Source organism: Rhinoderma darwinii, chromosome 8 (assembly GCF_050947455.1).
Source record: "Rhinoderma darwinii isolate aRhiDar2 chromosome 8, aRhiDar2.hap1, whole genome shotgun sequence".
Taxonomy (NCBI): Eukaryota; Metazoa; Chordata; class Amphibia; order Anura; family Rhinodermatidae; genus Rhinoderma; species Rhinoderma darwinii.
In genome coordinates, this window is record NC_134694.1 from 1,641,446 (window position 1) to 1,659,098 (window position 17,653).

The following is a 17,653-nucleotide window of genomic DNA, read 5'->3' on the forward strand; positions in this document are numbered from 1 at the left end:
ACAAGGAGTTTATCCGCCGGGGTTTGTAGTCAATAGTAGAGAACGGTTCACGCTCTTATTTACACAATCATCAGGCACCCAAACCTTCCTACGAATGCTAGTTACGATCATTGCATGGCAGCGATCAGCCGATAAACGATCAAACGCTCAATCATCGGCTGATCGCAGCTTTTATGCAGCCCTAAAAGTCATCGCAGTCGGTATAGCAATAAAACGTAAACCGTATAAGGACCGTACAATCGTGTTAACAATCCGTCCCCATACAGTGGAGCGCCGCGCCGTGTATATGGTCATTAAACGAGCGCCGATTGACTGGTTAGATTATCGATCGCTGCAGGTTATTGGCAGGAATATGATTGACATTGAAACTGTTGTTTTAATTGCCAAGTGTGAGGAAGATGAAGATTGAGTAACAAGTGAGATTAGTCCAAGTATCCGGCAGCAATCAATGCGCCAGGGAGGGGCCGGGCCGAGATTGTAAAACTGGTAAGAAGCGACTTCTATTGCTGCCGCCAGTCTGATTATTGGGAACTCGTACACAAGACCAACATGTGGCGAGTTACTCATTAAACAGACTGCGGCCGCCGCCTATCAGGGCTCGCAGCACATGGGATAACGCGCGCCATTCCCAACGCATCTGTCCGGATTAGGGAATATTCAGAACGCTTGTTCCCCCGACTTACTAATAACCACGTACAAACGACCGAGCGATTCTGCAGAAAACTAAAATCCAGGCGACTCGTTTACTTAACGAAAAGTTCTGCAACTTTCTCCTATACTTTGCGCATCCCATCATCACCATTTTCAAGATCTCTGCTTGCTCCCAGTGAATGGCAAACTGAAAATACTTCTCACAGCTGAAGGTTTTGTATCCAGTCTAGACGATTCTGTGAGCTAAACAGCCCGGACACCAGACTGCCACATTTTACCTGCACTGACACATTGTAACAAACTATCAGGACAGGAAAGAGATTTGTGTTTCTGATGTGTTTAGCTCTTATAGGATTTTCTAGACGGATACATTGTAACAAACTGAGTCTGCTTTATGTATACAGGACTTGACAATTTTGTTTAGATGGGTTGAAAAGGTTACAAAAAGTTTTACTGTAATAAAAAGAAACAGAAACGGAAGCGATAAATCTACGTGAACCTGTTCTGTCACTGCGCTGCTCCTACTCATAGAAATATATATATATATATATATGTGTGTGTATAACTGGTGTGCGCGAACCAGGGCTGCGCCATAAATCACTGCGAATACGAGGGGGGGGGGGCGTATTTGACAACTCGTCAGATAACATCAGGATTTCTATAATAAACAGCGGCGGAGCTTTTCCTGCAGCCTGAAGGCGAGAACATAAATGCTTCACTTCAGCAGCGGGGCCCGGGAGGGGCCCAATAATGGAACTGAATGTGAACAATGCGAGAACCATCCCAGGTTGTGTTTACAATGACAACATTGCCGTTCAGCCGCCCGCGCTCCGCCAGCTCGTCAGGTGTAATCTGATCTGTACGGGTTTATCCAACAACAAGAAACAAGTCTTTCCAAAAGCGTTTCTAAATCTGCCGCCCGGCCGCCGCTCTCCTGCAACCAAACCGGCCCAAACCAACACTCAAAAAATAATAAGAGTCGCTGCAGCAGCCGGCACAATAAAAGGCAGCAATAATCCAGGTGTGATGGGAGCGCAGGACACCCCGCCGCCGCGCACGCACCCGGGGATCACGTCATCTGCTCTTTGATCTTTTTTTTTTGTGATAAAATGTCCAGGGGCTGAATGTGCTGCTGGCGACACCTGCTCCACAAGCCCATAAAACCCGGGCGGCTATTGTTGTGCGGCTTCAAAGTACCAGGCAGGTTAATGTTTGCCCAGATTTAACATGCCTGGGTGCAGAACCAAGAGGAAGGAGGAACTACCTGACGATTCACAACTTAACCCATAAATTGCTCATGAGCTCCTGGAACGCTGGCCCACGTGCACCACGCAGGCTACACCGCCCCTTTAACAAGTCTCAAATGAGGTACAACATTTTATAACAAAACGTGCGACTTTTCCCAAGTGTGGAAAGCGAATAGAAAGGTGTGCGAGGCCGCCAAGATGGAATAGATGGAAATGGCGCCAGTTTTATAGCAGGCTGGAGTTTTATTTCCAGACGGGTGAAAATGCAGCAAATGTACTAAAGGGGTCGGCATCTTTTAATAAATTTGGTGCAAATCATTTCATCTGCCTCCTTTACCTAGGCTGGCGCAAAAACCACCCACCCTAGTAAACGTGGGTCCGAGTGTGCGGCTCATGAACAGGAGACGTCTTACTGGATATACGCTTTCAGCATATGAACTACAACTCCCAGCATGTCCAGACCGCTACTACCTACTTTATATCGCATTATTCTCATCTCATTCCAGACAAAACAGCCGTCTGCCCTCAACCTGCATGCAAACGTTGCGCAATTTTAGTTTTAAACCCCAAAAGTCGGTGTCTATAAAATTGGGATCATTGGTCCCCTGTCTATCTGCTGGGATTCCTCTGGGTAATGCTCCCTGTATATACCGGTGACTCACATTGATTTAGTGTAGGGTTCAGCGCGCTGGATAGTACACGAGCGACACATATTGATTTAATGTAGGGGATAGGGACGAGTCTCCCAACCCCCGTATCGTATAATCACTCAGCATAGGGATCTGCGCTTCCGATAAGACGCCTTCTTTCTCTCCGATCAGTTTTTTACAGTCGCAGTGGAACGGGCGGAGACGCCGCTTATCATAGAACGAGTAGTTATCAGAAAGGATTGTCTTTTTTTGCTGATGGCGACATAATCAGACCGGCAGTCGCCATTTTAAAACGTGCCGGGGACGCCGTGGATCTTTATATTCGTCTTGGTCTAAACAAAAAGGAATTTCTTCATTTTTATTGCTTATTGTGAGCGGAGGAAGAAATAACTTCCGCTTTGTGCGGGGCGGATGTTTCCTGTTTTAGAACTGTGCGCGGCTCGCGGGGTCGTCACACGTTACAAAACATCAGCGGTGACACGAGCATAGGGCAGCCAGAGCTGTGGAGCAAGATAATGAAAATTCAGCGGAAAATCCTTTGCTTCTCTGGAAATAATCGAGGGTAACTCGCGATTACCCTTATGCCCTAGTCACCTCCAGAGCTGCATCCACGATTGCTTGTTAGCCCAAGGGCTGCCGGACCTCGACATCTCGCTCCCAAGTGTGTAAGGAGCATACAATGTGCTGCATTGTGGGAGATGCAGCGTCTACACCACATAGAACTGTGAATGCAGCTCTGGATGTGACTGGAGTATAAACACTGCAGAAGCCCAGCACCAGATGTACTCCCTAAAGCCATATTATCCCTGGGACATTCACACCTTTAAAGCTTTAAAGCGCCCAACTCATTGTTTCAGGGCAAAAGTTCATAGTGAATGGTCATATCCTCGTATTGTGGAGAAGCGGCAAGTGATTGTCATTTCAGCAAACATAACGCTTCCTGCTGCAACACAAGAAAACCCAACGCCGGTCCTAGACAGTCCTGAGCGCTGCAGCCTCAGGCCCCCCTCCCCCCGCTATCTGTAGAGCCCAATTGTCACCCCAAATTAGCAATTGCAGCAACAAGTTGGCACCAGATGCAGCGCGCCCACACCCGGATGTCCGTCATACTAATACTAAGCAGGGTCTTACCTGGCAGACAGGTGCAATCATAGGATGTGTCGTCTGTTTGCCGGCAGGTCCCACCATTTTGGCACGGTGACGGGTTGCACGGCACGTAGGGGATGTCGCAGTAGTTTCCGGTAAATTTGCTCTTGCACTTGCAGTAAAAAGATCCGAACTCATTGACGCACATGCCTCCGTTCTTACAGGGGTTCTGTTTACATTCGTTAATGTCCAGTTTACAGGTTTCTCCATGAAATCCATCTAGACATTTACAGACGTACTGCGAATCGAAGGGGACGCAGCTTCCACCGTTGGCGCATGGGTTAGAGGCACAAGGGTCTGCTTTCTGGCACGTGTCACCTGTAGAAACGACATAGAAGACACATCAGCTCTAGCAGTACAGAGAGGTAATAGGGGGGTATCCAGCAGTACAGAGAGGTAATAGGGGGGTATCCAGCAGTATAGAGAGGTAATAGGGGGGTATCCAGCAGTATAGAGAGGTAATAGGGGGGTATCCAGCAGTAGAGAGAGGTAATAGAGGGGTATCCAGCAGTACAGAGAGGTAAATAGGGGGGTATCCAGCAGTACAGAAAGGTAATAGGGGGGTATCCAGCAGTATAGAGAGGTAATAGGGGGGTATCCAGCAGTATAGAGAGGTAATAGGGGGGTATCCAGCAGTACAGAGAGGTAATAGGGGGGTATCCAGCAGTACAGAGAGGTAATAGGGGGGTATCCAGCAGTAGAGAGAGGTAATAGGGGGGTATCCAGCAGTACAGAGAGGTAATAGGGGGGTATCCAGCAGTACAGAGAGGTAATAGGGGGGTATCCAGCAGTACAGAGAGGTAATAGGGGGGTATCCAGCAGTACAGAGAGGTAATAGGGGGGTATCCAGCAGTAGAGAGAGGTAATAGGGGGGTATCCAGCAGTACAGAGAGGTAATAGGGGGGTATCCAGCAGTACAGAGAGGTAATAGGGGGGTATCCAGCAGTACAGAGAGGTAATAGGGGGGTATCCAGCAGTACAGAAAGGTAATAGGGGGGTATCCAGCAGTATAGAGAGGTAATAGGGGGGTATCCAGCAGTACAGAGAGGTAATAGGGGGGTATCCAGCAGTATAGAGAGGTAATAGGGGGGTATCCAGCAGTAGAGAGAGGTAATAGGGGGGTATCCAGCAGTATAGAGAGGTAATAGGGGGGTATCCAGCAGTACAGAAAGGTAATAGGGGGGTATCCAGCAGTAGAGAGAGGTAATAGAGGGGTATCCAGCAGTACAGAGAGGTAAATAGGGGGGTATCCAGCAGTACAGAAAGGTAATAGGGGGGTATCCAGCAGTATAGAGAGGTAATAGGGGGTATCCAGCAGTACAGAGAGGTAAATAGGGGGGTATCCAACAGTAGAGAGAGGTAATAGGGGGTAATCCAGCAGTACAGAAAGGTAATAGGGGGGTATCCAGCAGTAGAGAGAGGTAATAGAGGGGTATCCAGCAGTACAGAGAGGTAAATAGGGGGGTATCCAGCAGTACAGAAAGGTAATAGGGGGGTATCCAGCAGTATAGAGAGGTAATAGGGGGGTATCCAGCAGTACAGAGAGGTAATAGGGGGGTATCCAGCAGTAGAGAGAGGTAATAGGGGGGTATCCAGCAGTAGAGAGAGGTAATAGGGGGGTATCCAGCAGTAGAGAGAGGTAATAGGGGGGTATCCAGCAGTACAGAAAGGTAATAGGGGGGTATCCAGCAGTAGAGAGAGGTAAATAGGGGGGTATCCAGCAGTACAGAAAGGTAATAGGGGGGTATCCAGCAGTATAGAGGTAATAGGGGGGTATCCAGCAGTACAGAGAGGTAAATAGGGGGTATCCAGCAGTAGAGAAAGGTAATAGGGGGGTATCCAGCAGTAGAGAGAGGTAAATAGGGGGTATCCAGCAGTAGAGAGAGGTAATAGGGGGTATCCAGCAGTACAGAGAGGTAAATATGGGGGTATCCAGCAGTACAGAAAGGTAATAGGGGGGTATCCAGCAGTATAGAGAGGTAATAGGGGGGTATCCAGCAGTAGAGAGAGGTAATAGAGGGGTATCCAGCAGTACAGAGAGGTAAATAGGGGGGTATCCAGCAGTACAGAAAGGTAATAGGGGGGTATCCAGCAGTATAGAGAGGTAATAGGGGGGTATCCAGCAGTACAGAGAGGTAATAGGGGGGTATCCAGCAGTAGAGAGAGGTAATAGGGGGGTATCCAGCAGTACAGAGAGGTAATAGGGGGGTATCCAGCAGTACAGAGAGGTAATAGGGGGGTATCCAGCAGTACAGAGAGGTAATAGGGGGGTATCCAGCAGTAGAGAGAGGTAATAGGGGGGTATCCAGCAGTACAGAGAGGTAATAGGGGGGTATCCAGCAGTACAGAGAGGTAATAGGGGGGTATCCAGCAGTACAGAGAGGTAATAGGGGGGTATCCAGCAGTAGAGAGAGGTAATAGGGGGGTATCCAGCAGTACAGAGAGGTAATAGGGGGGTATCCAGCAGTACAGAGAGGTAATAGGGGGGTATCGAGCAGTACAGAGAGGTAATAGGGGGGTATCCAGCAGTACAGAGAGGTAATAGGGGGGTATCCAGCAGTACAGAGAGGTAATAGGGGGGTATCCAGCAGTAGAGAGAGGTAATAGGGGGGTATCCAGCAGTATAGAGAGGTAATAGGGGGGTATCCAGCAGTACAGAAAGGTAATAGGGGGGTATCCAGCAGTAGAGAGAGGTAATAGAGGGGTATCCAGCAGTACAGAGAGGTAAATAGGGGGGTATCCAGCAGTACAGAAAGGTAATAGGGGGGTATCCAGCAGTATAGAGAGGTAATAGGGGGTATCCAGCAGTATAGAGAGGTAATAGGGGGTATCCAGCAGTACAGAGAGGTAAATAGGGGGGTATCCAGCAGTACAGAGAGGTAAATAGGGGGGTATCCAGCAGTACAGAAAGGTAATAGGGGGGTATCCAGCAGTAGAGAGAGGTAATAGGGGGGTATCCAGCAGTACAGAGAGGTAATAGGGGGGTATCCAGCAGTACAGAGAGGTAATAGGGGGGTATCTAGCAGTACAGAGAGGTAATAGGGGGGTATCCAGCAGTACAGAGAGGTAATAGGGGGGTATCTAGCAGTACAGAGAGGTAAATAGGGGGGTATCCAGCAGTACAGAAAGGTAATAGGGGGGTATCCAGCAGTATAGAGAGGTAATAGGGGGGTATCCAGCAGTAGAGAGAGGTAAATAGGGGGGTATCCAGCAGTACAGAGAGGTAAATAGGGGGGTATCCAGCAGTACAGAGAGGTAAATAGGGGGGTATCCAGCAGTACAGAGAGGTAATAGGGGGGTATCCTGCAGTAGAGAGAGGTAATAGGGGGGTATCCAGCAGTACAGAGAGGTAATAGGGGGGTATCCAGCAGTAGAGAGAGGTAATAAGGGGGTATCCAGCAGTAGAGAGAGGTAAATAGAGGGGTATCCAGCAGTACAGAGAGGTAAATAGGGGGGTATCCAACAGTAGAGAGAGGTAATAAGGGGGTATCCAGCAGTATAGAGAGGTAATAGGGGGGTATCCAGCAGTAGAGAGAGGTAATAGGGGGGTATCCAGCAGTACCCGTCTCCTATGGGAAAGTCCACGTGGGACCAGGTTGAGGAAGAAAGGTTTCCTAAGGGTATGTTCACACGCTGAGCCAAAAACGTCTGAAAATACGGAGCTGTTTTCAAAGGAAAACAGCACCTGATTTTCAGACGTTTTTTGAGCAACTCACGTATTTCGCTGCGTTTTTCGGGCCGTTTTTTCGGCCGTTTTTGGAGCTGTTTTCAATAGAGTCTATGAGAAAACGGCTCCAAAAACGTCCCAAGAAGTGTCCCGCATATAATGTATATAAGTGTCCTGTATATAAGTGTCCCGCATATAATGTATATAAGTGTCCTGTATATAAGTGTCCTGCATATAATGTATATAAGTGTCCTGTATATAAGTGTCCCGCATATAATGTATATAAGTGTCCTGTATATAAGTGTCCCGCATATAATGTATATAAGTGTCCTGTATATAAGTGTCCCGCATATAATGTATATAAGTGTCCTGTATATAAGTGTCCTGCATATAATGTATATAAGTGTCCTGTATATAAGTGTCCTGCATATAATGTATATAAGTGTCCTGTATATAAGTGTCCTGCATATAATGTATATAAGTGTCCTGTATATAAGTGTCCTGCATATAATGTATATAAGTGTCCTGCATATAATGTATATAAGTGTCCTGCATATAATGTATATAAGTGTCCTGTATATAAGTGTCCTGCATATAATGTATAAGTGTCCTGTATATAAGTGTCCCGCATATAATGTATATAAGTGTCCTGTATATAAGTGTCCTGCATATAATGTATATAAGTGTCCTGTATATAAGTGTCCTGCATATAATGTATATAAGTGTCCTGTATATAAGTGTCCTGCATATAATGTATATAAGTGTCCTGTATATAAGTGTCCTGCATATAATGTATATAAGTGTCCTGCATATAATGTATATAAGTGTCCTGTATATAAGTGTCCTGCATATAATGTATATAAGTGTCCTGTATATAAGTGTCCTGCATATAATGTATAAGTGTCCTGTATATAAGTGTCCCGCATATAATGTATATAAGTGTCCTGTATATAAGTGTCCTGCATATAATGTATATAAGTGTCCTGTATATAAGTGTCCTGCATATAATGTATATAAGTGTCCTGTATATAAGTGTCCTGCATATAATGTATAAGTGTCCTGTATATAAGTGTCCCGCATATAATGTATATAAGTGTCCTGTATATAAGTGTCCTGCATATAATGTATATAAGTGTCCTGTATATAAGTGTCCTGCATATAATGTATATAAGTGTCCTGTATATAATGTATATAAGTGTCCTGTATATAAGTGTCCTGCATATAATGTATATAAGTGTCCTGTATATAAGTGTCCTGCATATAATGTATATAAGTGTCCTGTATATAAGTGTCCTGCATATAATGTATATAAGTGTCCTGTATATAAGTGTCCTGCATATAATGTATATAAGTGTCCTGTATATAAGTGTCCCGCATATAATGTATATAAGTGTCCTGTATATAAGTGTCCTGCATATAATGTATATAAGTGTCCTGCATATAATGTATAGAAGTGTCCTGCATATAATGTATATAAGTGTCCTGCACTTCTTTTGACGAGGCTGTATTTTTACGCGTCGTCTTTTGACAGCTGTCAAACGACGACGCGTAAATGACAGGTCGTCTGCACAGTACGTCGGCAAACCCATTCAAATGAATGGGCAGATGTTTGCCGACGTATTGGAGCCGTATTTTCAGACGTAAAACGAGGCATAATACGCCTCGTTTACGTCTGAAAATAGGTCGTGTGAACCCAGCCTTAGGGAGACCCTCCACATCAGATGACAAGTCAAGCACTATTGGTCAGCGGCAGTCACATGACTGTGCTTTGTCATTTGTATCGGTGCGCTGGCAGCTGCAGAAAGAGTGTTTCCGGTGGACTGTTCTAGAGCGCGCCATTACCTGTCCATCCTGGGGGACATTTGCATTTATAGCTCCACTCGTCTGTGGTCAGGTCACAGGTTCCTCCGTTACGACACGGGCTGCTGAGACACGCATTGTCCTTCCGGGTGATACATCGCAGGTCCTGGTACCCCAGGGGGCAGCTGCAGGTGTAATAAACGCTATGTCCTCTGATGTCATATTGGCACGATCCACCGTTTAGACATGGATTACTGGTGCAGGGACTGATAAACTGGCACCGCTCACCAATATAGGGGCCCGGGCATCTGCAAGAGAAAGAAAAATCCAGATCACAAGACAATCCACATACTTATAATGCCACCTACTGTTCTCTGTTATCAGACATGTTAGGCTGGGGAGAGGATGACTGTAGGACAGGTGAATACAATCTATTGTTCTCTGTTATCAGACATTTCAGACTGGGGGAGGATGACTGTAGGACAGGTGAATACAAACTATTGTTCTCTGGTATCAGACATGTCAGGCTGGGAGAGGAGGACTGTAGTAATTCAATGTGATGAGGGCAGGAAGTGCAGAAACCTCACCTCCCCCCATGATCCCTACTCTATGTCACAGTTCTTTGAAGGGGTTGTCCAATAGAAAAACAGCACCACTCCTGTGCACTGGTTGTGTGTGGTATTGCAGCTCAGCCCTATTCAATTCAATGGAGAAGAGCTGCAATACCGGACACAACCTATGGACAGGGGTGGTGTGGTTTCTGAAATAAAGCAGCCATGTATTTTTAATTCTAGACAACCCCTTTCAGTTGGGCAAGTTTTATCTTTGTGCTCTTTAAAGCGTTTTTCCGATTTCAGAAAATTCATTGTATAACTTTCAATTATAAGGTTGGAGTTTTGGTCGGCAGGGTCTGATGCTGTTTATGAAGCTGCAGAATGTCCCGGGGCTCTTCATATTCTGAGCTCGCTCCCCCAGGATCAGTTATTAGAGGTAATGAGATCCGTCCCTGCGGTCGGGGAGAAGCGTTCACCTCCAGGCGATAAGCCTTTAATATGACTTTAGGGTCTCATGTAAAAAGCATGAAATGGGCAATGATCAGGGGGGTGCAGCAGATGCGTGACCCCGACATCACCACCTGTTACCAGCTGAGCCCGCCTCATAAACTAGGGAGATTAAAGGGAGACTTGTGGGAGTGCGCAGCCCCTGCAGTCAGGGATCATCACTTCAAAATCATCCCAAAAATCAAAAGTCAACAAAGCAAGAACAAAAAAAAAAAACATCAAGCGGTAGATTAGAGGGCGGAGGCGGATATAAGAAGTGATGGAAAGTGGCATTCATATACGAAACCTTACAGAAAGTTCTGCACATCACTCACAGATAAGGCCTCATGCATACAGCCGTGCCCGTAATCACAAAGTATGGGAGCACGGCCCGTAAAACGCAAAAGATAGAACATGTTCTACGGCATGGACACCTATACGAAGCGATACGGAAAGGTGTTCACGGCCGATAGCACTGGATGGGTCCGTAATTGCAGAGAATTTATACGGTCGTGTGCATGGGGCCTAACGGGAATGACATGGTCAACCCAACCGGGAACCGCGCCGTCTGCAAAACCATCGGAGATCAGTAAACACGGTTATGTTTATTATTATGTGAGACAATGAATCACCCAAAATAAAGCAACGGACGAGTCTCTGCTTCCCAAAAATGGACAGAACGTCTGCCGTTATAATAAGCGAATTCATCGGAAGACCTCGAGGAGCGGCAGGCACCAACAAATCGCACGCATGAAGGTACGGGGACCATTTGCAGCTGTAAAGCAAACAGTCCGACCAATTGTGACGACTTCTATTGACACCTGCTGCCGAGAAGAGCGGGGTCCGGACTGTGCAGAAACTCCGACATCAAACCTACCCCAGAACATTCATGGGGCACAGACTCTTTGCGAGATACTTTTGCAGCAGTAGATGAGTGGCGCCATCTGTTATGGCCATAAAGCAACTGGAGCAGGTGGCTGAGAGGTTCACCGCCCTAAGGAGATGAGATTGTCAAATCCTGGGGATGATGGGAAAATAAAGCGTTGTGTGATATGATCAAGATAGATTAAAAAACACAACACAGAAATAAAAAGTGAGAAAAGAAACTTTGGGAAAAGTCTTGACTCGTCTTAATTCCACGACGGACCCCCCTCCCCCGTTTTCCCGCTCACATTCTCTTTGTTGGGAAATTGTGAGAGAATTTGTTAGGAATCGGAGACATTTCGAGTTAATGAGAAAGAATTATCCCGGCCAAAAGGAGCGCAGAGAATAGGAGCGAAATTAATGAGGGCATCTGCCGGCTGCACAAAAGCTGCAGGGAACAGGTGTGCATATTAATGAGAGGCGGCAGCTGCCCCTGGCGAGCGCTGCCCAATCAACATGAAGAATGGGGCCGGGATTGTGGGTGGCGGCGCTCTCTGCTTCCAGCCGGGGAATGCAGCGGGCCCGAGCTGCGCTCATGAGAGAGGCCATTGTCCTGCCGCCGCTGAGGCCAGTGATGGCATGTGGCCTGTGTGGAGCGTGCACTCATCTGGAAAGTCCAACTCGCTCCGCGCCTCTCCAGGACATTCACAGATATAACCCGCTGCCAGTTATCTCCGGGGTTTGTTCTCTCGCACATGTCAATGTGTTGTCTGAGGCTGAACGCACCTGCAGGGGTCGACATTCCACAGACCGCGCCCGACGCTTACGGTCAATATCCTGATTAATGACCGGGAAGAACCATGAAGCTTGTGACTCTGAAACGCAATGGTGGCCACAGGATGAAAACGCGTGAGAACTGTTGCCGAGCCAGTGTCGCTGCGGCATCGAGTTGTACACGATGTGAATGGAACGGGAATCCGCGCCTGATGACTACATTCTGGTGAACATTGCTGCTGCGCACAAGACGGCCGTGTCCAGATCTAGGACTGTGGGTTGGGTGCGTTTACTTTGCGTGGGCCCTAACACCAAGGGCCGGCTTAAGATACAGAAGCACGGATTATTTTTAGCACCACCTCAGTATATGGAATTTCCAACATATTTCGGCTTTTAAAGAGACAGGAGTAAATAAAACATGCAGCGTCTCACCATTCACTAGACGTACACTTAAAGGGATTGTCCAGGATTAGGAAACATGGCTACTTTTTCCCAAAACAGCCCCACACCTGTCCACAGGTTGTATGTGGTATTGCAGTCGTCCCAGTTCACTTCAACTGAGCTGCAATACCAGACACAACCCATGGACAGGTGTGGCGCTGTTGAGGAAGATCCATGTTTTTCTAATCCTGTACAACCCCTTTAATCTCAGAATAAAGAAAAGTTTTACAACTTTCCAACAGTTTGTGTTTCAATTCATTTATGTTACAACTATAGACTAAAACCCCCAGTGCAGACCCAGAATGAACTCCAGGCTGTTACATTGTAACAAACCCTCATTTCTGTGAGCAGAACTAGATCAGGATAGGTGTTCAGCCACTGGGTGTTCATTGACAGCAAGCAGTGATCTTGAAAATGGTGAAGAATAGAAACACAATGTATTTCCTTTGTACAATGATTAAGCTTCATTAACTTAAATGGGAAAAAATGACATTTTGAGAATTCCTGTTATAAATCGCAAGCAAAATGGGAACGTTCTGGTATCTGCAAGACAGGCGCCGCATTACAAGGGAAAATAAAAGCCCAAACGCCAGTCACGGATTGTTATAATTGTGAGCACATGATAAACATCTGGGGCTCGGACGCCGCCTGTAGCCGGATGTGGATACACAAGTCGCAGCTTCTCCTTTAGGGGGATTTACAAGAAGCACATGACAAGTCTCATGAAGCCTCATCACATCCCGAGCGGCACAAGCCTCAGATCCGAGAACCGCCACCAGGACAAATATCATCTACAAACAGCCGGGATCTACAGACGTGTACAGGGGGCGCCGCAGACACCGCACACAGCGCAAGCAGCCCCGAGTCACCCACACAAAACCATTATATTCTATCAGAAAGGGACTACAATCCATCATCCGGCTGGAGAACGATGGAGTCTCCGATCTGGAGACACACGACAGCCAAAGAGTAACACCCAACATCGTTCAAAAACGGGGTCTAACATATCTAAGCCTGAGGAGCGGTGTATCTAATCCTAGCACGTGTGATACGGTCTGCTGAGCAGTGTATCTAATCCTAGCACGTGTGATACGGTCTGCTGAGCAGTGTATCTAATCCTATCATATGTGATACTGTCTGCTGAGCTGTGTATCTAATCCTAGCACGTGTGATACGGTCTGCTGAGCAGTGTATCTAATCCTAGCACGTGTGATACGGTCTGCTGAGCTGTGTATCTAATCCTAGCACGTGTGATACGGTCTGCTGAGATGTATCTCATCCTATTGTGTGATACGGTCTGCTGAGCCGCTGTATCTAATCCGGTCATGTGTGATACTGTCTGCTGAGCCACTGTATCTAATCCTATCATGTGTGATCCTGTCTGCTGAGACAATGTATCCAATCCTATCATGTGTGATACGGTCAGTTGAGCTGCGTATCGAATCCTATCATGTGTGATACTGTCTGCTGAGCGGTGTATCTAATCCTATCATGTGTGATACGATCTGTTGAGCTGTGTATCTAATCCTATCATGTGTGATACTGTCTGCTGAGCTGTGTATCTAATCCTATCATATGTGATACTGTCTGCTGAGCTGTGTATCTAATCCTAGCACGTGTGATACGGTCTGCTGAGCAGTGTATCTAATCCTAGCACGTGTGATACGGTCTGCTGAGCTGTGTATCTAATCCTAGCACGTGTGATACGGTCTGCTGAGATGTATCTCATCCTATTGTGTGATACGGTCTGCTGAGCCGCTGTATCTAATCCGGTCATGTGTGATACTGTCTGCTGAGCCACTGTATCTAATCCTATCATGTGTGATCCTGTCTGCTGAGACAATGTATCCAATCCTATCATGTGTGATACGGTCAGTTGAGCTGCGTATCGAATCCTATCATGTGTGATACTGTCTGCTGAGCGGTGTATCTAATCCTATCATGTGTGATACGATCTGTTGAGCTGTGTATCTAATCCTATCATGTGTGATACGGTCTGTTGAGCTGTGTATCTAATCCTAGCACGTGTGATACTGTCTGCTGAGATGTATCTCATCCTATTGTGTGATACGGTCTGTTGAGCTGCGTATCGAATCCTATCATGTGTGATACCTTCTGCTGAGCTGCTGTATCTAATCCTGCTGAGCTGTGTATCTAATCCTGCTGAGCCCTGCATCTAATCCCATCATGTGTGATACTGTCTGCTGAGCTGTGTATCTAATCCTATCATGTGTGATACTGTCTGCTGAGCTGTGTATCTAATCCTATCATGTGCGATACTGTCTGTTGAGCTGTGTATCTAATCCTATCATGTGTGATACGGTCTGTTGAGCTGCGTATCTAAGCCCGTTGTCAAACATTACGTATTTTATTATATAATTTCCGTAACTTTTGATTGGCGCGTCATGTGATCAGGCCGTGCGTTTTAGAAATGAGAAGAAATGTCAAATATGGAGAGTGAGGAGGTCTTGTGAAATCTGGAGACATCTCACCTAATGTATCATAGAGATGCTAAATACATAGTCAGGGGATCTCGTGTGTGCCTGGCAGCCAACCATCGCCGGCGTCCGCGAAATTCTTGTTCCAGCTCAGAAAATTAGTTTTGACAAGTAACTTAAACGAGGGAAGAAAAACACAAAAACCCTGACGGGCGGCCGCGTCTTCAGTGATTCCACGTTATACCGGTGGTCATGCCAGGCCTGGGCAGTGCCATAGATACCGCCGTGATACAACCGATAATCGCCACATCCATAGCCAGTAAATTAGATTGTAAGCTCCGGAGGTCGCATTATGACAGACAGGAAGCGGCGCCGCTACACAACCGAGTCCGAAAACCATAATAAACGCCCAGCAAAAGAGGAACAAAAAATCATCAACAGTCAAAAACACATAAAATAAGCAAAATTCTAAACTTCTACTGGAATAAAATAAAATGCAGCAGAACAAGTGGCAGGAGCCGCGATCCCGGCGTCTACGTTACATCTGCCGCACATTTACAACTTCAATAAAACTTGGTATTTGTGCCTCGTGCTGATCGCCCCGCTGCCAAGTCTCAAGATGGCAGATGTTTCCCCGTGACCTTCCACCTCACCCTTATTTCAGAGTTCAGGGATTGCATCCATTGTGTGCGCAGCCATCTGCCGCCTCCGACCAAGAAAGACAAAAACAATGGAGCCAGAAAACGTGAACAAGGGGAAGAGCCCCAGACTGGGCCGCAGAGCACCGTGGGAAACGGAGAAAACCACCACAGAAAACATCATTTACCATCCCCAGCCCTGGAGCATCGCCTTTCAGTAAACATGGCCGCACACGGGGTTGTCACCCAGCTTTCCCAGAGTCCTGATCTGTAAAGCCAGGATTATGCAGGATTATTCAGGAGTCTGGGAGAGCTGGGTGACCACCACTAGCGGCCATATTGGTTGTCGCCATTCAGCTTTCTTCGGCTTCATTCACACGAACGTGACAGATTTGGGAGCATTAAAAACGAGCGCGTAAATCTGTCCGTGTCCGTGTGCATTTCTGCATCAGTTGCGTTTTGCGCGTTACATGTGTTTCTCACGCACTCGCAAGCACTTTCTTTTTTCCAATGTAATTGATGAGTAAAACACGGACAGCACATGGATGTGCGTCCGTGTGCGGTCCGTGGTTTTCACGCAACCATTGACTTCAGTGGGCGGCTGGGGAAGTGAATACGCAGCAATATAAGACATGCAGAGAGTGGCGCGCAATGGACGCGCTGACTGAAAACTCACATCTGTGTGAATAGACTCAGGGCTGGGCAATTAATAGAAAAATAATCAAAATCGAAATTCAGCGCAATTAAAATCGACGTCATCTTGCGAATTTCGGTTTTATCAATTATTTTTTTCTCGGTTTAAACTGTATCTGCATCATCGGGACGCAGATACAGGTGAACCCAATGGTAGAGCAGGGAGCCGCATTCACTATGTATCGCTGGACGAGAGGCATCGCGCCGCACAGACCGGAGAAGAGCAGAGGGATCTCCACCACACGGGGTTAGGGGAGTATGTATATTATTATGGTTATCAGGCACTATTGGGGTTTGCTGTGTGTGGGCAGTTATGGGGTATTATACTGTGTGGGGGCAGTTATGGGGTATTATACTGTGTGGGGGCAGTTATGGGGGCATTATACTGTGTGGAGGGCAGTTATGGGGGCATTATACTGTGTGGGGGCAGTTATGGGGACATTATACTGTGTGGGGGCAGTTATGGGGCATTATACTGTGTGGGGGCAGTTATGGGGACATTATACTGTGTGGGGCAGTTATGGGGCATTATACTGTGTGGAGGCAGTTATGGGGCATTATACTGTGTGGGGGCGGTTATGGGGGCATTATACTGTGTGGGGGCGGTTATGGGGCATTATACTGTGTGGGGGCAGTTATGGGGCATTATACTGTGTGGAGGCAGTTATGGGGCATTATACTGTGTGGGGGCAGTTATGGGGCATTATACTGTGTGGGGGCAGTTATGGGGGCATTATACTGTGTGGGCAGTTATGGGGCATTATACTGTGTGGGGGCAGTTATGGGGCATTATACTGTGTGGGGGCAGTTATGGGGCATTATACTGTGTGGGGGCAGTTATGGGGGCATTATACTGTGTGGGGGCAGTTTTGGGGCATTATACTGTGTGGAGGCAGTTTTGGGGCATTATACTGTGTGGAGGCAGTTATGGGGCATTATACTGTGTGGAGGCAGTTATGGGGCATTATACTGTGTGTGGGCAGTTATGGGGCATTATACTGTGTAGGGGCAGTTAGGGGGCATTATACTGTGTAGGGGCAGTTAGGGGGCATTATACTGTGTGGGGGCAGTTATGGGGCATTATACTGTGTGGGGGCAGTTATGGGGCATTATACTGTGTGGGGGCAGTTATGGGGCATTATACTGTGTGGGGGCAGTTATGGGGCATTATACTGTGTGGGGGCAGTTATGGGGCATTATACTGTGTGGGGGCAGTTATGGGGCATTATACTGTGTGGGGGCAGTTATGGGGCATTATACTGTGTGGGGGCAGTTATGGGGCATTATACTGTGTGGGGGCAGTTATGGGGCATTATACTGTGTGGGGGCAGTTATGGGGCATTATACTGTGTGGGGGCAGTTATGGGGCATTATACTGTGTGGGGGCAGTTATGGGGCATTATACTGTGTGGGGGCAGTTATGGGGCATTATACTGTGTGGGGGCAGTTATAGGGGCATTATACTGTGTGGGCAGTTATGGGGCATTATACTGTGTGGGGGCAGTTATGGGGCATTATACTGTGTGGGGGCAGTTATGGGGCATTATACTGTGTGGGCAGTTATAGGGGCATTATACTGTGTGGGCAGTTATGGGGCATTATAC

The 17,653-nt window shown here is 47.1% G+C and overlaps 1 protein-coding gene across 1 annotated transcript in view; it reads right to left on the minus strand.

The window, feature by feature from the left end:
• The window catches only part of NOTCH1 (notch receptor 1), a 49,885-nt gene that overhangs the window by 21,288 nt on the left and 10,944 nt on the right, over positions 1-17,653 (minus strand). The window contains exons 3-4 of the mRNA XM_075834621.1: positions 9,204-9,469; positions 3,680-4,012 (exon numbers count right to left, since the gene is read on the minus strand). Coding sequence (XP_075690736.1) covers positions 3,680-4,012; positions 9,204-9,469 — 599 coding nt within the window. The remainder of the gene's footprint in view (positions 1-3,679; positions 4,013-9,203; positions 9,470-17,653) is intronic.